Genomic DNA, 23,740 nt, shown 5'->3' with positions numbered 1-23,740 from the left:
TATATATAAAATTTATATTACGTTTTATAGATGATAAAAATGAATCACAAAAAAATTTACTTAACTTACCAAAAATCAAAGAGCTAGTAAGCAGAGAATGAATTTCCAAACCAAGAAGGCTGCCTGCAGCATGCACACTCTTAAACCCTGTGTTGTGTGAGGTGTATCATGAAAGTAGTCACCTGGCGGGACTGGTGTGTGCATGAGCCAATGTGTGGCTAGTAATATTGAATAAAATAATACTAATTACACAGCATGTGCTGTCCCTCCCTAGCCATAAGTGCTTTCAGGTCAGTTGCAGCCAAGCTCATCTTTGTAGGCTCACAGTACCTAGAAAAATTATTGGTCCCTTTTAGTGACTCAACAAGTATTTTATGACTGAATGACTCATTTTATAAATGATTTGAGATATACTTCCTTATAAATAATGCAAAATAAGCGGTCTGTTAAGTAGATATTTAATTTCATAACAATGTAAACATAATGCCATACATTTGAAAAAAGCACGTCCTGTCTTTCTCCTGACAGTGATGGTTGGTAAGAACATAGGGATGGGGCAGAATTGGGACATAGCTGCAACTGAGCAAAATTTCATATGGTTTTGTTCTGGGAATCCTCCATAACGATTTAAAGAAATCTACCGCTTTAAATCTGAACTAATTACAAAATTGTAGTTAATAAATGGGTCTTTTTTTTCCTTGACTTTAAAAAAATCAATTTTATTGCTGTATAATTTCTGCATACAAGTTATTGTGTGGAAGGTTGTTTTTATTTCTCTTGGGTAAATAAGTAGAAGGGAAATTTCTGGATCATATGATAAGTGTATGCTTAACTTCCTAAGAATCTGCCAAACTATTCTGCAATGTGGCTGTATCATGTTACAATCTCATCAGTGATACATGAGCACTCCAGTGGCGGCACATCCTCCCCAACTCTTGGTTTCGCCAATCTTTTTACTTTTAGCCATTGTTTTAGTGGCTGTTCCTCTTGAGTTTCAACAAAGGTAATAATTTTATAACATAACTACATATTTTAAATATGTATATCATAATTATGGTCGTTTTCTTTTAAATTGTGGGTCACAGTTCACAATAGGTTGAGATCAGCATTTTAAAGAAAAGGGAAGAGAAAAAAAAAGTTGGAGAGTATCCCATATAATAAGGTATGCATTTATAATGGGGCAATATTTCTTTCAAGGATATGAAACTTGGATATTTGGGGGTGAAAATCCTAGATGTTACAATTATTTTTGCCTCTCTAAAGCTCAACCCTATCTGAAAAATCTTAATTCTTAGTATTTAATTTCTTTCAGGTTTTTGGATATCACATGAGCAGCATGAACATTGAATTCCTGGAAGATACAAAAAATGTATGCAAGAGCAGGGTTACAAAATTATGGAAAATAAATGGCCATGACTGGGGGACTTCCTCTTAATCTACTGCTCGATCTCAAAGTCATACAGCAAGAGGTACTGGAGCGTGCCTACCGGCTGCCATTGGCTGCCCAGCGGGTATTGTTCGTGTTTGAGTCCCTTGTGGTTTTGTGAGTGACTTGAGCTTTGAGAAATAAATAAAGTCTATGTTTTACTATTTAATTCTACAAAAGGTATTCAAACCATCATTAATTACTCCGAGTACTGAAAGAAAAACAACACTGACCATCTAAATAAATACAACAGCCACATAAGTTAAAGTTGTTTTCACATATCAAGCAAAAGTGTAAAGTTTTCCAAAAAATATTTTTAAGAAAGTATTTTTAATTGTTTTACTTTTGATGGAAAAATAATAGTTTTGAATGTTTTAAATTCTTATTATATTTGTGTTATTATTACATATTTATATCAATTGCTACTTTGCATATACAATTTCATATATTATCATTTACCTAAGTAAACAGATTACATTATTACTCAGCAAATGCAGTTATGTCAGCTTTTAGTAGTTTTTTAAATTTTAATTTAACTTAAAACTTTTAATCACTTTAACCATGTATTGAATAAAAAATATAAGCTTTATACTTACTCTTACTACGTATAAAGCACAGATAAACATACAATACATAAGAGAGATACACAGTATATCTGTGGTATTAAAATTGCATGGGGGCAATTAAGAAAAAAATCTTTAAAAGGCTCCTTGTTGTTGCTGTTAACTGCCATTGAGTCGGCCCCTAACTCATATAACTGCGATGGAGTCAGCCCCCAACTCATGGCAACCCCATGCACAATGGGATCAGACTACTGTGATCCATAAGGTTTTCATTGGTGATTTTTGTACGTAAATCGTCAGGCTTTTTTTTCTAGTCTGTCTTAGTCTGGAAGCTCCTTTGAAACCTGTTCAGCATCATGGCAACATGCAAGCCTCCAGTGACAGGGGGGTGGCTTCACAGGAGGTTCACTGGCCGGAGGGTGGGGGGTGGAAATAATGAAAAAAAGGTTGAGCAGTAGTGTAATAGGGCAAGTATTTTTAAATGATGCTTTGTTTTAGTTTTATGGTTATACAGTTTATATGTATATACCTGTTGCCGTTGAGTCAATTTTGACTCATAGTGACCCTGTAGGACAGAGCAGAACTGCCCCATTGGTTTTCCAATGCTATAAACCTTCACAGAAGCAGACTGCCACATCTTTCTCCCAGGGAGCAGCTGCAGCTGCTGAGTTCAAACTTCTGACTTTCTGGTTAGCAGCCGAGTGCTTAACCACTGCGCCACCAGAGCTCCTTATATACAAATATATATAGTTTAAAACTATATAGCTATAAAAAAGAAAAACCAAACCTGTTGCTGTTGAGTCAATTCTGACTCATAACAACCCTACAGGACAAGGTAGAACTGCCCCACAGGGTTTCCAAGGAGCCAACTGGTGGATTCAAACTGCTGACCTCTTGATTGGCAGCCAAAAGCTTAACCACTGTGCCACCAGGGCCCCTTAGCGCTATATTATATATATATATATATATAAAAACATATACCTACAGGTATCAAACATATATGTGTACTGATTTGAAATATAATATGCATTTTTTATTTTGTTTAGTGGTAAAGAGAAAACGTTGAAAAACACAAGGTCAAGAAGTAGAATTAGACGCAGATCTTAATGCTAACAATAATAAAATCTGCCCTTTCCCGACCAGCTCTTAGATGCCAGACACTGCTAAGCGGGGCACACGCATTCAGCATTTGCTCTGATCCTCTTTATGTCTTTACATTTTGTATATAAGCAAACTGAGGTTCAAGAGAGCCAGGAAACAGGTGCCCAGTCTTAAAAAAAAACTCCTTAGTGGTAGACCTGAGATCTTGATAACTCTAAGCTCCAGGCTCTTTTTCCTATAACTTTTTGTCGCCTCTCGTCCCAAACAGCGTTTAGCATAGTATTTATATGAATAAACGATGATACACAGAACCACATGTTAAGTGTGATGAAATATACGCAAATAAATGATTTTACTTAACAAGCATTTGTTGATCAGTATAGTACAGTGATTAGCTCATAGCTTTGAAGTTTTGTGAGGGTTAAATGAGATAATATATGTAAAGGGCCAAAAGCATAATAAAGACTCGATTATTTATAAGTGTTATTAGCTGGACATTATGGAGAATATAAACCTCCCTGAAATACTCTCAGAATCTAGTTTCACCTAAAACATTTACAGACTCCTATAAAGCCATGCCGTGAAGAAGTAAATCCAGGGATAGTTATGGGTACTCAGAAAGCAAAGGTGGCGTGGTATTTGGACTAGACAAACGGAGGAGAAAGACCTTTACCTGAACCCTGAGAAATAAAGGGGGCTTTTGAAAGGCAGAAAAGAAAGGGAACTTATTTCAAGCCAGGGCCAGAATAGAAACAAGATACAAAGCAGGAAACCGAGCTTGGTGTTGAGGGAATCAGACTCTGTGAAACACTGCCTTGGTGAATACTGGGAAACAAAATGAGAAAGGAAGGCTGATTGCCAGAGTAGGGAGGTGCGGAATCTGTGTTCAAATCTTGAGCAGCTCAAAGCCCTGACGGTGTCTGATCAGATGAATGAAATGATGCCTTTTTAATTTTCCTTGTGACAATGTACAGAAATGAAAGACTAGAGACTCTAAAACTAGTATTGACATCACTACAGTAAATCAGATATAGATGCAGAATGAGGACGACACGGATGGCAGTGACAAAGCCTAGTCTGGAACAGATACTCTCCACCCCCCAAATCATCAAGAGTATTTAGATGGGATATAACAAGAAGGAGGGAGCAATGACAACTGCGTGATTTTAAGGCCTCTAAGAGTATGAGAGAATACTTCCATGAATAATGTACAGATACAGGAATTAAAAAAATCTGTTTTTGTAGCCATTGTATCGAATTACAAACAGCAACAATAAGATAGCTTTAGATATTAGAAGTAAGAATACGGTCAGATCTTGAAGGGGACTTTTGGGAATCACTAGCACGAGGATAATGGCTGAAGCTCTGAGAATGGATTAGTTGCCAAGGGAGACAGAGCTGAGAAAGGAGCGAAGAACTCCAGTTGTCTCTGCTGCTATTGGAATGAATTTATTTACAGATTCCTGTAAGGTCTTTTCTTTGTCTCTCACATAAGGCTATCCACAAGTTTCTCCTCAAGTGTCCCTGGTTGTACAGGGCCTCCTGTTTGCCAACTAAGGTTCACAAAGACATTCCATGGAGAAGACTTCATATTACATTTATGTCCTTGAAAATGCAAGGCTTTCCTTACAACTTCTGTGTTGTATGTGTTTTACTCATCAATTTAATTTTACATTTATTACAAATGAGGGATTTATGTAAGTTTTACTCATAGGCACATAACATATGCTTGATATCCTAAGGAACACACTGGCATCCTCATTTTGGGGCAGAAAGGCAGGAAGCCCCTAGATCTCAGATGGCAATGAATACTGATTCATTATAAACTATTCACAGCGTCAGGAGGTGCTGATCTATCCAGTCCTTCCATATGCCGGTTTATCGAACTTAAAAAAGTGATGGGAAGGAGATTTGAATAACAAATGTTATTTTGAATGTTAATTTAAAATAATATTAGAAGAAAACTCTTTCAAGTAATTAATCATTATTTGCATATTCAATCCTTGTTGAAATCAGAAATATGTATATATGTGTGTATATATATATACACACGTACATACAAATATGTGTATACGTAATTAATTGAAATTGAAGAAAGGAAACTGAATGTTTATAGATGTGAAACAATTTATTTCTATTTACTTTTGGTTTTGAACCAAAATTTTATCAGGGCTTAATTTTTTTCTATCATTAGTTTTAGTATTTATGAGTAAGCTTACCTGATTTTGCGACTGTTACATCAGTTAGGCCATATTACTGATAGTATGAACACTGATGGCATGTGTGTTATTCCATAGAAATAATTCCTTTATATTGTGAACTACTTTGTCTATAAAAAGGGATTCCCTATTTTGGTTTAATTATTTTTCATGGTACACAATTAAATTTTGTCTTCATTATGCCTAATATAGTGCAAAGTATATTATGGCAAATTTCACAAAATTTCTTTTAATAAATGTTGTGTCTGCTTGAAAATAATTTTATATTAGTATAGGATGCAGAAAAAATAGATTTAATTCATACTCACTGTGGTAATGTTGCTGGCAGGGAACGTCTAATAATTGAATGAACTTGTCTGTAAACATCCAGTTTAGACATGCATCGGCAGGAAGTGTGATTGGCAAAACTGATTGTTACTGGTTTGGGGCCTTGAGAGAGAGGCACTGTAATTTCAAACAACTACAAAGAAGGGATAAAAAGAAGAAAAAATTATATAGATGCTATAAAGCATTTTTATGTTAAATGTTGGAGTCCAAAAAAAGTGAGATTAACTGTTTATGACTAGGTGGTGCTGCATAAAATACACAGGACACTACCGATTTTTACGACTACAACATTTAAACTATTTTGCTTCTAATCAGCGTTTCTTATCAGAGTAATAAATAGTTCATATGCTTATCTCATGTCACTAGTTATAAAGCATATTAAAATTATGATAACAACTCATGATTACAAAGCACAGATGTAACAGACCTATGTGTTCAAGAAAAAAAAAAAGTTGCTTCAGAGTTCTATTATTTGACATAAGCATTTAAAATTTAAAAGCATTTGAGCTATGTTAGCTAATATTCCAGGGGTTAAAAAGTGGCACAGATAATAAAGATCTCTGTTATGTAAGAGCAAAGCTATTGGCCACACAATCCAGAAAGGTTTAAGTCTTATTTTATGTAAATTGACCACACAATGTCCAAATTAAATTTCTAGCTCAAATTTGTTTTACAGTTATCTCATATCACTTTTGGATTTATTAAATTTAAGAGAAAAATAAATAGAATCGTTATTAAATAGGTAAAGCTTTGTTTCTGCTATCTTGACAAAGGCATTATGAAAATAATGAACTTAGAATAAGGTAGGGTACTTTACATGATTCTAGATATAGTCTTAAAATTTAGTTTAAGTAAAGTCTCATTTTGAATGATTTATTTAAGGAGAACTTAAGTCCTCTTCCTTCTCCAAAAACAACGTTTTAAATTGAAGATAAAAGTAAGTTAGTGATTATATAAAATTAAATGAATTTAAATTCCTGGGGTCCTTAAAATCTAAATTACCACTAGCGAAAATAGTATGAGTGGAATCATGGCCATTACCTGCTTGAAAAGATTAGTTTTTAGTAATTTAACTCTAATTTAACCATATGGTATTTTATTCCTTTATGGGAATCTGGACAATGCTATAAAAAGATCACATACTCCAGAGCCTTGTGACCCAGTACCTTGCTGTGATTTCATGCCAACAGTTAAAGATCATTGAAAGTGTTTAGGGAATATAATTAGTTTGCCAATTTCATCCACACCCACAGGGCAAATTTTAAAATTGATTTTGAACAATGGAACACAGAAACGCCTAAATTCTAAATTGCATTCTTTCTTCATTTGGAATGTATTCATAATACATTTATTTTAAAAACTCAGCTACTTTCTTAGCAAAAAATAATGTGATTCAGAAGAAATGATCACAAGATTACACCCAGATTGGTACTTTCATTAGTTCCCTTACTTATAAGTTGTGTGACTTTGAAAACATCATTTAACTTCTCCAAGCTGTATTTTTCTTTAATGATCAGTAAATTAGGGATAATGTTTGAAACATTACTACGTGAGATTATTGTAAAAGATTATATAAACGAATGTATCTGAATACAATATGTAGATTATATGCTGTATAGTTGTTTTATTATTATTTTTCTTTGCATAAATTGTCAAGAATAATGTGTTCTTCAGGATAATATCTTTGTACCTAGAAAAATTCAACATATGACCCCAACATATGCTAGTATGATATTTCACCAGTTTCTTGTCTAAAAAGACATTTGCTTATGCAGTTTGATGTGACCTTTTATTAGATCACAATGGGCAGAAATCCTTTGCACTATATACAACTATTTTCAGATATTATTCTGCAGTGTGTGCATTGTTACAGTTTTTCTGTTTCCTATTACATCTATGGGCCCTACCTTAAAAACAAGTGTTACACAAGAAATACAAAGTGGTTTTCAACATACGCAATTTACAAATTGCTTATTTAAAATCTATAGTAGTGTAAATGGTAGGAAGGCCTACAGGTCAGCTCACAAAAGCCCAAGAATTCACATCTAATTGGTAGTTAGATATATGTGTCTGGATGATAGGAGAGTCATTGAAAAGTCATCAACATTTAAGTTTAGCTGAAGTCTTGGACACTGATGAGACTGCTTGGTGAGTCCATACTGAGTGAGAAGAGAAAATATCTAATAATAGAAACCTAGGGGACGGGAACATTTAAGAGGTGAGAAGAGGCAAATGAACTAGTAAATATGTCTGGGAAGAAATCTAACATGAAGATGCAAAACCAGGAGGGAGTACTCTATAGCCTAGCAAGCCAGAAGAAAGAGGAGAGCTTCAAAAAGGTGTGTGGTTGCAGGGTCAAATGTCTCGGGGAAGTCAAATACAATAAGGATTGATGGGAGAAGACTGGTACCAGATGTGGTTCTGAGACCTGTGCAGGACAGGAGCTATAAAAGAAGAGCAGCCAGTGGGAAAGGAGGGACAAGAGTAGAGTCCCCTTGTGACTGGAGGGAAAAGAGTTCAGGTGGCTCAGGCCACCAGGATCATTTCTGCTTTCGGAATGCTTGTAATCAGTGAAGGATTTGGCATGTCTCAAGTGACACAAGGCAGGACAGAGCCTGATAGTGAAGGATAAGGCACTGTCTGAGATAATGGTATTGTAGAAGAGTTCATGATTTTTCCTGGCCCTAACCCCTGTCAGCATCATCCCTGCCCTCAGTGATTCCTGTCACTCCAGAATCCACTCTGGCCTGTTTTCAGAGGGGGAAAAGATTATGAGGAGCAGTATCAGCCAGCTGTCATGAACAGACATCAGCCATTCTTGAGTGGGTATGTCCCCAGTCAGTATCTGCCCGCAGGTATCAAGTGTGTCTTCAGGAACTGGGGCTTTGCAGAATGTTCTAGTGAAACGGACAACAGTTAAATGCAGATTAAGAAAGCATCTTCCTGGAGAAATAACCTGGGCTCTTGACTTTCAAAGGGTGGAAGAGATTTGTGTTGGTGAATATACTGACTACGAGGACAAAGAGTGGAAAAAGAGGCACTAAAAACAAATCACTGTTCAGAAAACTGTTTTTTTTTTCCCTTGTAAATTGGAGACTTATACAAGCATTAAAGCTACAGTACAGACTAAGAGACAAAATTTACTTGGTGTTGTCAAGTTAAATAAAGGAAGACAAAATCTTAATTACTAAGGTCTCTTTTGTCTTGTTTGTGTCTAAGTAGGCAATTATCAGGCTGAATTCAGTTACATTCTCTTGAAACACATCTCCCACCCCTATACCCTCTCAGTTTTTGACCTGAGTTATTCAGGCAATCTTTACTTGACTATATCAATGTGGAAAAATTTTTAAGAGTCTAGAAGATGACTTTGACCAATGCATTTATCCTCAGAAAAATTAGGAGCATCTACTGAGAATGTGTCACATGTGTGTGTATTAAGGCACACTTGTACCTAGGCTAGCTTTTGTCCTACACTGAAGATGCTTTCATTTTCCAATCTGTTTCTGCACTGGTTTTATGCATGCATATTAACTGACTTTTCCATTTAAAATGACTAAAGTTACTATTATAATTTTTTCTTTTCCAAAGCAGTGAATTCTGGTTTCTTATTTATAGAACAATTTGTGAATTTTGTGTAGCTATATCTGCTCTTTGGAGCGCTGGTGGCGAAGTGGTTAAGAGCTCAGGCTGGTAACCAAAACGTTGGCAGTTCACATCCACCAGCTGATCCTTGGAAACCCTATGATGCAGACCTACTCTGTCCTACAGGGTCACTATGAGTTGGAATTGACTAGAAGTCACACAACAACAACAACAACGTATTTGCTGTTTATGTTGCTGAGCAAATGCATGGCCTTTTTTCCTAATCAGAAAGTATCTATTTAGAAAATGTAAACTTTTTTTGAACTAAAAAAAAATTAGAAAGACATTATAAACTCACCTGTTCCCTCTTCCCATTCCCCCCCAAAAAGACAGAACTGGAACCAGCCAGTTGATTCTGACTCATGGTGACCCCATGTGTATCAGAATGTAACTGTGCTCCATAGGGTTAATCAATTGCTGATTTTTCCTGGAAATTGACTGCCAGACCTCACTTTTGAGAAGTCTCTCTGTGGATTCGAACCACCACCATTTTGGTTAGCAGCCAAGCACGTTTATTCTTTGCACTGCCAGGGACTAATAAATACATACACGTTTCAAATAACTGGAAACGCTCCTTCTCCGCTAGAGATGAGAACTACCAAGAGCTCAGTCTTAAGAAACAGTCATGAGTTGGTCCCTGGATGGCCAATTTACTACTTCTGTAACGTGAAAAAGTATTTAACATCTCCAAGCCTCTGTTCATTATCTATAAAATAGAGATAATAATCGTGGCCATGGTATTGTTTGGATTCCATAAGCCATAGGAGATTCTCAAAAATATCTTCATTATCATCATCACCAACATCAGTTAAGACTGAGTCGAACCTTTGTTAAAGGAATTCCAAAGTTTTTTAAATCTCTGTTTAAAAGCTTTCCTCATTTACTTTACAATAACTATTTACTGAGTATCTGTAAGATGCCAAGCACTATGTTAGAATTTCAAGTTAAGTCATTAATAACGACTCTTGCCCCTATGCAGCACACAATTAACAAAGCTAACAATAACAGTGAATGCGAAAAACACAGATATGTAGATTATACTATATTAACATTTTTAAAAAAAACAATAGTTTACCATAATCAATATTAGTGAGCAAGAACCCTCAGTTTAATTCTCTTGAAATCCGTGCTTGCCATTTTACAGTGATCTGAACCACCACAGAAACTGTAGTTTTCTCTCAAAACAGTTAAGGTTTCTCCAAACACATCAGTGTTTGAAGCAATAATTCGAATTTTTTATATTTTAATAATATATGAATCCTTACATTAACGTTGGACTATTTTGTGCTAAGCAGTGTTTTCTAGTTTAGATTTGAGTTCCTCGAGTCCAAACATTATCCATTATGTTCTGCATTAGCTAATAATTCCATGTATATGTGTTTAATTAGTAGATACTAAATGACGATGACAATTATAATTTGGTATTTTGAACATGATTTTCCTAAAATGGATCTTATGCTGTAAAATGAACTGTTCTTGAACAACAGACAATATTAACTTGTACCTAATCTAGGATCTAAGAAATAGTAAGAATAATATCCATTATGGAGACCAATGCTATACTGTCAGCATATGCCTATTAAGAGAATTGCTGGCATTGTACAGATCAAAAGTACTTACAAAAAAAGTGCATTTAAATAAGTCTGGAATTAAAAAAAAAAAAAAAAACTTGATTGTCTATTCTGTAAAACTGCAATAAAGAAGAGGAAATGGCAAGCATTTCCAACTGAGAGGTTCCCAGTTGTTATCTACTGGCATTCTTTAATAGGAGTATTTAATAGTCAGTTCTCACCAGGAAGAATAGATTTCAAATAAAGCCACCATTTTAAACAATAGATTGTTTACAGCAGCATAGCAACAGTTGTAAAGCAACAGTTCCTATTGCCACTTATCTTGCAGGCTATTCAAGGAAAAGGTGTAGAACTCCTTACTAAGAAGATTCTTGATTATAATTTAGTAATAGATTCTAAAGGAACGTTCATGTGAAAACAAATATGACACAAATGACTCCTTTTAAAACATCTTTATATTCAGATCACATTATCTCATTACCGTATTAAATTTCAATATTCCACCTTTCAGCCCATTAATTAAGTATACATGCACTCTATAGCCCCTGGAGAGCATGACTAATAATTATAAAATCAGAAAAACTACACAACATTTAGAAAAACAACTTCTAAAAATGGGAAACGGTGAAAATCGAGGGTCCACTGTTAACACTGTAACTGAGTATTCCAACCACATGATCACCTATCAAGAGGGCCTATGGAATTTAAATTGGGTCCATGCAAGAACAGCAGAGCGCATACAGCCTACAGATTTACAGCTGGTATACCTGTTGCTGTCGAGTTGATTCCAACTCATAGCAACCCTATAGGACAGAACTGAACTGTTCCGTTGGGTTTCCAAGGAGCAGCTGATGGATTCGAACTGCTGATCTTTTGGTTAGCAGCTTAGCTCTTAACCACTGCACCACCAGGGCTCCTTACTTCTGATACTGCGTTAATTTTACCTGATTGTTATACATAAAATGTATACACAATGCTACATTTATATATATTTTTAAAACTCAGTTTGGAAGTTTTAGAAACACTGAATAAAATTTGTGGACATCATCAGTAGTATTTTTCACAGAAGCATTACTTTTTTCTTAAGGCAAACGTTGTTTTTAAAGTTACTTCTGATAACTGGTATTGGTATAGAGTCATTTTTCTGCATCAGGATAAAACCTGTTTTCCAACAACTGTGCTTGCCAAATATTAATTAGCTAACGATACAGATACAGTACAAATCACATTCCACCTATTGAATACATATGAATGTAATAAATTGATATTTCAGACCGTCAGTGTTCTGTTTAGTTAATAGAGAAGAAATATCTGTTTGCAGCGCGAAATAATGCCACTATGCTTCATTACATAGTTGCACATTTTACTGAGGCTTAAATACATTTTGCTGTGAAGAAAATTTTATGAAACACTTATTTCAACTAAAATATAATCTGGAATGCTTTTGCAAAATATACAGGCTCATATTACTTTTATATAACAATAAAAAAGAAATAGATATTTTTAAGGGCAATATCTAAATGACACTGTTTATGTGTATCAGAATTAGCTAAATAGAGACCAAGATCTCAGCTGAGGTGGATTTTTCAGTCCTGTGCTAAGGAACACAACAGCAAAGAGGTTCTTAGTCTTTTGAGCTCTAACCCCAGGACTTCCAAGGATGCAAATACTACCATTTAAATAACGTTATACTCCTAATATCTGCCAGACTCAAAAGCAGATGAATTTCTTGTCCTTCTATCTTAGTTCAATCACAAAATAATTCCCCTTCTGCAAAATTCACTTTCTAGTTTTTGGCGATATCTCTTAAACATACAACTTCTCATAAGAAAATATACTTAAAGCATATGTTTATGAAAGACGTCAAAAAGACATTCAATCTACTTTTCAAAGTCACTTAGATATTATTTGTGGCGAACTTTGAAGCAGTTGTTATCGATTAGTTGACTCTGGAATGCTCAGTGCATGTGGTTTTACTTTACAACTAACAGCTAGCTTCCTCACACATTCTTGCAACCTGGACTTCACTGGGCCTCATAAAGAGCACTTCTATGAGGTGTCTATAACCAACTTGGTTTTAACATTACTTAGGGCACACTGTCCTTACAATTTATTTAATTGTAATCGGTGACTTTTCACTGATAACAAAACATGTTTGGAACTCCTTTAACCAAACAAAGACTCTTTTTTGGCTTCAGAAAAATAGCAGCAACTTTCTTTTACATTTGAATGAAATCATCACACGCTCCCATTTATACTACACTAATAATAAACTGACTGAATAAACTCAGGAAAAGGTGTTACTTCAGGCCACGCTTTTAAAAACAGTGCAATAGTTGTAAAGATGTTCAGCATAAATGAGTAAACACTGCCTTCAGGAGATTCATGCCTTGTTCTCCCTTAGTTTGGAAGCCTCCTTGATATACACTTACATGAATCTTTGTTCCTCTTTTTCACAACACTTACACTACTTTTAATTGCTTGATAAATGTTGATTTTCCCTGCTAAGTTATATATATGCCGTTATATAAATTAATAATATGCCATTAGGGTAGGGTCTAAATATCCTTGTATACCCATTATAAAGCATGGTATCTGAAGCACCACATAATCCAAAAAAAAAAACCCGCTGTCATCATGTCGATTCTGACTCACAGCAACCCTACAGGACACAGTAGGACTGCCTCATAGGGTTTCCAAGGAGCAGCTGGTGGATTCAAACTGTTGACCTTTTGGTTAGCAGCTAAGTTTTATACCACCAGGGGTTCATAAATAATAACATAATAGGTGCTCAAAATACACCTGCTTATGAATTTAAATTAGACTTCTCCCTTTGACTATAAACAAAAACAAACCAGTGGATTCTGTGGGTGGGACAAGGGTACTAGATTAGAAAATCAAAGGCAGAATTGGATGGGGCCATCAAGGATTGAATGTTCGTTTTCCCTGGGCATTGGCTTTTGCTTTTTTCTTATGATACATAAATTCTCTTATTAACAACCACACTAGGGCTTTGAAAAACATTGATCAATATGCTGCTTACTAATCCATATCTAAAATCTTAATCCCATCTCTCCAGAACTCTACGAATATATATCGGGCTTTTCCACCAGAAAACCCCTCAGACTCTTCAAAATCAGCATCACAAAGCTCTAGCGTCACCCCAAACCTGTTCCCTTTCATTCAAGCATTCATTCTATTTAGTTCCAAGTGTTTACAATGGGCAAAGTACTATGCTACATCCCAGGGTAATAACCAAACACAATCTCTGCTCTTAGCGGAGTTAGGGAATAAAACAATCTGACAGACAGATAAGGTACTGATACTAAAATATGGACAATAAAGGATACTACAAAGGCATAGAACAGGACGTCATGGAAGTGACAGGTCTAGGCCTCAGGATTAGCAACAAACAACTAGATAAGTGTGGATACGGGGATAGGCAGTAAGGAGGTGTTTCATACTCAGGGAACAGCACTGTAATGACTTGGAGACGAAAGATACTGACGTAATTTGAGAACTAAAAGAATTTGAGTACCGACAGGAAATAGCATTTGAGAAGAAGAGCAGAGAAAAATGAGGCTGAAGACTTAGCAGCAGCCAGATCATGCAAGAACCAGTAAATGATGCTAAGGAATTTTGCCTGAGGGAAGGGTTGCCATTAAAAATATTTAAAACCTTAGGACACTTACACCCACCAATCAGAACAGATGCTGGCTTGAACAACTCAATTAGAAAAGACTAGCTTGTCAACACACTAGCTGAACGCTGGCTCAGTCTAAAAATGCAACGTTACTGAAGAGTGTTTAGCAGTACATTACCTGATTTATCATTTTAGGAAAAAAAATTACTGGCTAAAATATGGCAAATGGATTGGAGGGAAACATGAATGGAGGTATGAGAACAGTTATTAGGCTGTTGTAATGGTTGAGGTGAAAAAAGAAAGGGGACTAGATCACGGTGAGCAGTAGAATGATGATACCAGATGGATTCTAGATATATTTGGAAGACAGATTAAACAGCCAGTATTTTTTGGGCTTTAGGGAGAGGAAAAACAACTTGAGCAACTGGGTGAATGAAGGCACCATTTACTAAGACAAAGAACACTGGAGAAAGAATGGTTATCATTCACTGGCTTATTATTTGTGGGAGGGCAATAAGTCATAACTCCAGTGTGACAGAGATTGACTTTCATCCGTCTGCGGGAAAACCAAGTCAAAGGGTGAGTATGTAGTCTGGAGACCAGGAGAGAAATCTGAGCTGGAGGTAAAGCTGGAGTCATCACCAGGAGGAAACCTAAAGAGAATGTGTGGAGTCAGGTGTGAAGTATCTTGAGAAAAATCCTGAGGAGTTAATATCATGATTTCAATTTTCTTCAAAATTTTAATTCCAAAAAGCCTGAAAATACTTAAAAAAAATCAAAATGACAAAAGTAAATTACTCTGCTGGTATAATGATGTATCAATTTAAAACATTACTACTTTACAGACATGAATTTATCAGAATTGTGATTATTGCAAGTATCAAGCCTATTAATGATGGTCAAAACAAAACTGAGAAACATACACCACACCACCATCAACAAAAACAGCCTTCAAAAATTTTACAGGTAAATTGTGATTTTAATATGAGAAAGTGATTGGGAGACCTGGTGACACAGCAGTTAAAGTGCTCAACTGCTAACCAAAAGGTCGGCAGTTTGAACCCACCAGCCACTCTGTGGGAAAAAGATGTGGCAGTCTGCTTCCATAAAGATTTCAGCCTTGGAAACCTATAGGGCAGTTCTACTCTGTCCTATGTCAGAACTGACTTGACAGCAGTGGGTTTAGATGATTGAGAGGAAGTTGATAAAATTAATAACGTCAACAAGACAAATGTGTTACAAAAGTAATCCTAAACTCTATGAAGCTTGGAAGTGAAAGATACAGACGGAATGATTCCATATGATCTAAAGTAGAAGTAATTTTCTTACAGAAAGATATCCTATATTTGGTGTTTAAGTACTCAGGATACTGAACCAAAATCTATTTCACCTACATGTGCTTGATCCTTACTTAGCACTGGTAGGATCTCTTCTCTCAGCCCCGAAGCCTTGTGATTTTGTGATTTCTGAAGTCTACTCACCCCAAGCCTCCATATTTACAGACTAGCTTGCATACAGTTGTGCGTACAAATCTATCCTTGAGTAAATACTTCCACTCTGACATCAGAGAGGTGAATACAAGGTCTTACTAGATCAATGTAGGGAATAAATATGCCATGGAACTGATGACTGAATCTATTTATTCATTTATTTACTAACAATTTACTGACTTTCTATTTTCCAAGTTTAGTTCTAATGGAGACTCAAGATACTTGGGAGATGAAACTGACATTTGATTATGTGACAAGTTGGATTTGTGAAGAAAGAAATGAGAAGTCAAAGATACTCCCTACGGTTCCGACCAGAAGTGAAGTCATGCAGTCAGACAGTTAAAACGGTAAGACCAGGGTGTTTTTTTTACAATGTTATTTTGTGAGGATGGGTTTGTGTTGGAGAGAAAAAGAACCTTTTTGAGGGACTATTATAGAAAACATGTGGACACCAGTATTTAAAGAAGACATATTTTGAAATATTTTACTTTTCAAAGATCTCAGCAAGAAAGCTTGTGACATTTTTTAAAGTAGACTCATTTTTAGATTTTTCCTCCTGTATTAACTTAACAAGATGTAATAGATGATTTTATGGAAGATATTACTAATGAAAAAAGCTTTTGATACTGTCAACTGGCAACTCATTTTCATCAAGAAAATAGAAGAACTATAAAAAAGTTAGAAATTTCAAGAAACAAGCAAAAAAAAATCACAAAAAACCTCAACACTGCAATAGCTATTAATATTTACAGTTTTGCAACAAGAGCACATTCAAAGTAAAATTTCATCTAACGACTAAATCCGATAAGGTGTTTTTAGAACTATGAATAATGAGCTTGTAATAGATATGTTTTATCTTATTTGATGAAATAATTCTTTAAGATCTATCCTCGAATCTATTCCATGTCATTTCATATTTAAAAAAGATACAACCCTTTGACCTTCCAAAAATACAATTGTTATACTTAACCCTTTGATAATTAACCAAATTTATACTTGATTTAAATCAAACACCATTATAATAGATAAAATTAATTTCAGGTACATATTATGTTTCTTAACTGGATTACTTAAAAAATATACTTTTAAAGGTATTCCCCAAAAAGTGTATTTTAATTCCTAATTCAGCCATATTTATTTTCTCTAACTTTAAAAAAATGCCATTTTCAAAAGACAAAATCCCAAAGTTCTTTTTATGGAGTTTGGCTTGAAATTAAAAGCAGCAACATTTTTTATAATAATATCTTCTTAAGATGAATGTTACTTTTGGAGAAATGTTTGACTGGCATAATTACTATCTGATAATCAGTGGTCTAGAAAATGGTGTTTAGTTCCAACATTCATTAAGAATTTAAAAAAAAAAAGCCTGTTTCACTTCAGAGTTGTGATAAGAGAAAGACATAATACATAGTAAAATCTGTGAAATTAGTATTACTTTATTCAAAATAGTATACAATATAAAACCACAATTTCTTAGCAAACAATTGTTGTTTGATACAGATTTGGGAACAAAAATCAATCAAGCAATTTTGCCATGCCTAAACACTTCAGTTACGTTAATTCATTAATTTGTCAAGCACTGAAATGTTATCGCATTATATTGTAATAAGATTCATAAATATATGAATAAATTTAGGATTATACTACTTTCTTTGCTAATACATGCTAGAATGAACACTATATTATTTTTCTGTACTTTTAGGAAATAATTAGAAAATAAACTCTTTATGGATGTACTTAACAAACAATGATAATAACAGGAACAATATATGGCCTCCAAGCGTCACCTAATAATTTTCTTTTAATCTTTCCGGTTTAGGCAGAGGCGAGTTGAATACATAATTCAGATTTATAGTTTAGTTTTTGTTTCGTCTCCAAGTATTAGTATCTGAAATATTGGATTGTTCCTTCATCAAGCATGTGAGCAATATAAAAAATACAGTAAAAAAAGGCAATTTGGATATTGTAATAGGAGAACAGCTCCTAACTCAGAGACTAAATGATCATTACAGTAAAAATGTTGGAAGTTTTCAACTGGGTCAGAATTGAAGTAGTAATCCTAACTTTCACTGCCATGAATCTTATATTAAGAGGTAGTTTTTATTGGTGGGAACCATGTAACTGTCTAAAATTTGTATGAAATGAAACTTTTATTAGTTATGTTTTCTAAGTAAGGGGATTGTTTAATTAAAAATGTTAATTTGATGCCATGACTATACCATATAAATCAAATCTAACATCAAAGTTTTCAAATAATTTCATTTTTTCATACTAAAGGTCAAAATACTGGTCCCAATGGAGCCATATTACCTATGCTACTTCAATTCTCCGAACAGCTTAGACTAGACTTGAGAACACCCACAGTTTTGCCTTTCTGGGAGAAGGCTGCATCAGCCCTGCCCACAGTACCGGCCTTCTCCAGTCACTCTCTGCAGAGGGCCATGGCACACACCATTTCAAACAACACTCCCACGGTTATCATCTACACATAAACATGTCCCCTGAGAGCCAGCCTCTCATCCAAGTAATACCTACAATGCGGGTCTGTGTGCCTGCATTGAAAATCCCTGGTCCAAACCACCCTTGAGAGAAGTTTCTTAGTAGAAGCTTAACATCTGATGTGACAGACTTTACGGTTATTCGAAATACATGAGATTTGGTGTCAGAATTATTTCCTTTGCTCTCTAAAAGGGCACAATGAATTTGTTCAGTGTAATGGCTTATGTCAATAATACTTAACTGCTTCATAGAACACACACATGAATATTTTCTACTCTGTCCTACAGGGTTGCTGTGAGTCGGAATCGACTCAACGGCAGTGGGTTTGGTTTGATTTTATAATTTGTTTTATATCTTGATAATGATATTTACCCATTTAAAGTTGTTTATTTTGAAAAATAATGTTTATCCTTAAATATCAACATATATACTGTATATGGAGCCCCTGGGGGTGCAGGGCTTAAGAGCTTGGCTGCTCACCAAAAGGTCGGCAATTCAAATCCACCAGCTGCTCCGTGGAAACCCTATGGGGTAGTTCTATTCTGTCCTATAGGGTCGCTATGAGTTGGAATCCAACTGGACAGCAACGGGTTTGGTTTGGTTTTATACTGTATATGTATGATTTTCTTCACTCAGCCTTGATACCACCAAATAAACAGAGTTCATCAATCATCAGTTGCTTCCTATGTAATATGTTATTGAAAACACAAAATCTGAAAAAAATTTACTTCAATCCCCAAAGAAAATATAAGAAACTGAACTGAGCTAATTTACTTAAAGGGAGCAGGAGTTTAAGCAAATCATTCTCCAAATTAAAGATTCTGACTGAGAAGGCTCTCAGCCAGAGCTGAAATACCTACCGTCTTGCTGAGGTAACTTGTACTGGTGTTCATGCACTGTAGCCCCTCACTGTTGCAGCAGCCCCCACATCTGTAGACGGACACACATGGAGGTTTAAAGAAGGTGTTTGTTGCTGCTCCAAACTCCTTCCCCACATCTATACACACCTCACGTGGCATGCATTGAGTCTTTCTCCACTCATTATCAATACCTGTCAAATCACAGGGAAGTTCATGAGTTACACAGAAGCCACCAACGGGGAAAAAGCCCACAGCAGTCGGAAGTCATTCACATTTGATTTTAGATGTCAAGATTTAAGTCAAGTATGTAACTTTAAATAAATAGTTGGCAGGAATCTACATTTCCCTGTGGCTGGGAATATAATATTTAACAAAGCAGCTAAGGGTATTTGCTAACCAAAACTTATTTTTACAGCCATGTAACTAGCTACATTAGGATTATACTTTCTTAAAAGTACACCAATATCCCATGGCAGTTATGTTTGGGTTTCCCTGCTTAAGAAAATGAAAATTTAATATATGGATGTTTACAAGACTTGCAAAGACTGAGTCAGGCTCATTGTGCTATACTATGACTACTATTTTTGTGGTCTCAAAACAGAATAACATGATTTTATTTTTCTTTTTAAACTGAGATGTTAAATGAGAAGATGGCTATGGTTTTGGACTCAATTCAAAAATCATTTTCAGGAAGGCTATTTGGCAACTTCGGGTAATGTCATGGTGGTAGCTGCCTGAAATGCAAGGCTATTTTCTATCAGTTAGGACTTGTATCCTGAACTTTCTTCAGGAAAGTCAAACTCTCCTATTCATTCTATGTTCTCTCTTTGAATTCTGTTTCCAACGAGTTAGTGTTTCCTTGTAACACTGTTGACTATATATATGCTGCTTTACAAACGATGTATTTCTTAAATGTTCTAGTTTATTTCTCCCATATCTTCCCTAAAATAAGAGTTTTGGGAAAAAAGAACATAAACTACTGATTGTTCAACCATGAAGCTATTTTGTTTGTTTTTGTTCTCAAAATACTTTGTATTCTCAAACCTGTTATAGGTTAGATAGCAATTTGTCTCTAACAACTGAAGGAAGTTAATTTTTTAAAATGAGTCCACCAATTTATGTTCCGCCATTTTACACATCATCTTATTTTTTGTGTGGGGTTTTTGGTTAGACATCTCAGGGGTTTTACAAAAGTCCAGCTCTCAAGCCAGTTATCTGTGAAGCAGCAAGACAAGTAGCATTTGAAAAGGTGATTTTGGTTTCTTTTGAGAGAAATGAAGCATTTTTAAATCCAAGTCAAAAAGAAAACATGCACAAAGTAGCTTGTAAGATACAGAATGTTCAAATGATTAAACTGATATAGTGTACAAAACATATCTACATGTTTTTTTAAAATTTTAAGTAGGGTAGTACCTCAATTTACAAAGCATTTAAAGTGTGCTGATATGCATGTACTTTTGCATCTTTATAGCTCAAGAATTCATTTTAACACAAATGTGAAATCATAAAATGCTCTATTTTAAATTAATTATTTATTTCCTGTTTATATGGCCCGAAAGGTATATTCTGTGGTAGAAATGCTGAAATTCAAAGACTAGGCCAGCATCTTTCTCTGGTTTAATATAGAAGGATCATTATCTGTTTTCTTTCTTGCACTCACTTTTCAAGATTTCAGCATTATAATGGGCCGCAGCAAATTTCATACTGTCTTCTGTCCTTGGGTTGGGGCTGGGCTGCTCTTTGTTATGCTGCCAGCCTCCTTTCCTCAGCTGGCACTTGAACATTTTCCAGTATTCTGGGTAGAGTACTGTCATGAGTTCATCCACGCTGGACACGGACCGTAACTGCTCCTCCAGGTCTTTGCCTGCATAAGCCTGTTAAGGAGACCCAAAGATCAAATATTTGTCAGGTGAAGGATATGCAATATGTCCTAAAAAAAAAGTATTTATTAGTTACTCGTCAATTACTTAAATTTTTTGGTAGAATTATACTCACATTATATTTTATTTGTATGAATCAATGCTACATTTACAATACATACAGTAAAACCTGCGAGAGCCGGAACTCGAAGAGACTGCCTTGTTTTTCTGTGTTTCGCAAGTTTTCCGCATTTGACGGGCTGCTATCTTACCACGTTTCCATCGTTCGTTTCAGTGGAAAATACTGGAGTTTGCCTTCCCTGACAGATTTCTGCCTTACACAGATTCTGGCTTTCACAGGTTTTACTGTATTTGGTTTTTAAGACAAAACTTTTTTGAGACATAATTAAAAATAATCTGTTAATTCTTTAATATAACTGGAATATTTGTAAGTTCAAAAATTCATTCAAACTTATATTTTCCTCCAATATAAATAAAATTAACCTGAAATCCACTCTAATGCATTGCTTCATTTTTAGTTATTAGCAGCAATAAAATGTAATCAAGCAGGATGCTTGAGGTAACAGCAGGAATCTTACTTACATGGAAGCTATTTTAGAGTAAATAATCATATGAAGAATGGGAATTCAACAAGAGTGTCAGAGAAAAGTGTACATTTTGGCAGAAATCTCCCCTCCCCCAATATTTCAAAAAGAAACAACAACAAACTATTTGATCATCAAGATTTATGCTACTACGAAAAAGACATGGAATAGTTCAGAGAACACAAAATCTGCTTAGAAACGCTTAACTACATAAATGTACCCAATTAAGTAGAACACTGTGTTATATTCAAGTAGTTGCCAGAAGTAAGAAAAAGTACAATTTTGTTTTTCTAAATTAAATACTTGAAAATTATGGAAAATGGAACTTTTTAGCTTCATCTATCTGGAAAGTGAAATATAACATTAAATTTTATTTTATATTGTTATGATTATCCAGTTTTAAGCCCAAACATATAAGTAAATACTTTGGGCACTGGTTCTTAAAGTTGTTTGCATAGAAATCAATTGAAGAACTGTTAAAACTGCAGGTAACTGCTCCTCTGCCCTCTTGGAATCTTGAATGGGAATCAAGATTCTGCACTGTAATAAGTTATAGTTTTCCCCTTTCTAATTTTTGAGGTACACAATTCATATCTTTACTTTAAACACTGAAATACTAAATAACTGAAAGTTTGTTTTCACCGTTTTTAATAATCTAAGTTATTCTGATGCAGGTGATTTTTGTACCACAGTTTGAGAAACATAACTTAATGTAGTTTTCTGACATTATTATGATCCTCTTAAAAAAGAGTCACACAATTATGAAACATACTCATTCTTATTAGGTAATGAAATTGGCTATGAATGTTGGTTTTCTGTTTCTACACAATTTACTGTGTAACTTGAATATATCACTTAATCTCTTTAGGTCTGTGCTATAAAAATGTTAATATTAATTCATTACCTTCTAAAATATATGAGATGATTCTTGATATACCATAATCCACTGCCATGAGTCAATTCCAACTCATAGTGGCCCTGTAGGACAGAGCAGAACTGCCCCATAAAGTTTCCAAGGAGCAGCTGGGGGATTCGAACTGTCAACCTTTTGGTTGGTGGCCAAGTTCTTAAAGACTGTGCCACCAGGGCTCCTGATATGCCACAGAGCTATACAAAATATAATTCTGTTGAATAGATGGAGGTTGGGTATGGCGGATAGGTCTTAGTTTAAATAAAAGTGATAACGTTTCCTCTCACAGTTTCCCAAATAAATGCTTAGGAAATATTTGTCTATGGAAAATCTTATGTATGACACAAAACTCAAGAAATAAACATGTTCCAGGATCTGAAAGGATTATTACTGGAGGGAAAGATTACAAAAGTACACAGGTATGTTTGTGGTCAATGTTACCCATTGTAAAACATCACCAATGGGCTTTTGCTTGAGTATTCCTAGAATGCAAGGGGGCATATGGGACTGTGTGTAGTTGGAGGGTCCTTGGAACTTTCCCTTGTAAGCCAGCTATGATTAACACCAGGTTACAACCTAAGCTGATCATACCAATGCTCTCATTTTAGAACAGGTACAAGTGTTCCTCCAAGAGAAGCTGCAATACAACACTGATATACAGTATAGCTAAAGATACACACCACACTACTAAGAAAAACGATGGTGGTGAAGAAGGGCATTTAATTAAGTATGAATTGAATTTTAAAGACAAACTCATTACTTTCACACTTTATAATTTAGGAATGAAAAAAAAACCCGAAAAACCTATAGCAGTATTTACAAGAGAAAACACTAAGTTTCCTTGTTGATCAAGAGGATGAAAATATAAGCATAGAATTCACAATAGAGAAAACAATTTAAAAAAAACATATTGATAGAAATAAGTTATTATTTTATAGTAGGTTAAAAAAAGGACTTTCTAAGAGTAAATATAAAAATAAAATGTAAAATATTTGTATTGCAGAAAACACTATAAAAAATTAAGA

The 23,740-nt window shown here is 34.9% G+C and overlaps 1 protein-coding gene across 1 annotated transcript in view; it reads right to left on the bottom strand.

Annotated features, from left to right (window-relative positions):
* VEGFC (vascular endothelial growth factor C) overlaps positions 1 to 23,740 on the bottom strand; it is a 141,609-nt gene that overhangs the window by 15,243 nt on the left and 102,626 nt on the right. The window contains exons 2-4 of the mRNA XM_004389904.2: positions 21,002 to 21,215; positions 19,342 to 19,532; positions 5,618 to 5,769 (exon numbers count right to left, since the gene is read on the bottom strand). Of these exons, the coding sequence (XP_004389961.1) occupies positions 5,618 to 5,769; positions 19,342 to 19,532; positions 21,002 to 21,215 (557 nt within the window). The remainder of the gene's footprint in view (positions 1 to 5,617; positions 5,770 to 19,341; positions 19,533 to 21,001; positions 21,216 to 23,740) is intronic.

Source organism: Trichechus manatus, unplaced genomic scaffold (assembly GCF_000243295.1).
Source record: "Trichechus manatus latirostris isolate Lorelei unplaced genomic scaffold, TriManLat1.0 scaffold00267, whole genome shotgun sequence".
Classification (NCBI taxonomy): domain Eukaryota; kingdom Metazoa; phylum Chordata; class Mammalia; order Sirenia; family Trichechidae; genus Trichechus; species Trichechus manatus.
The sequence above is the reverse complement of the archived record's forward strand: the minus strand, read 5'-3'. Positions and strand labels throughout refer to the sequence as shown.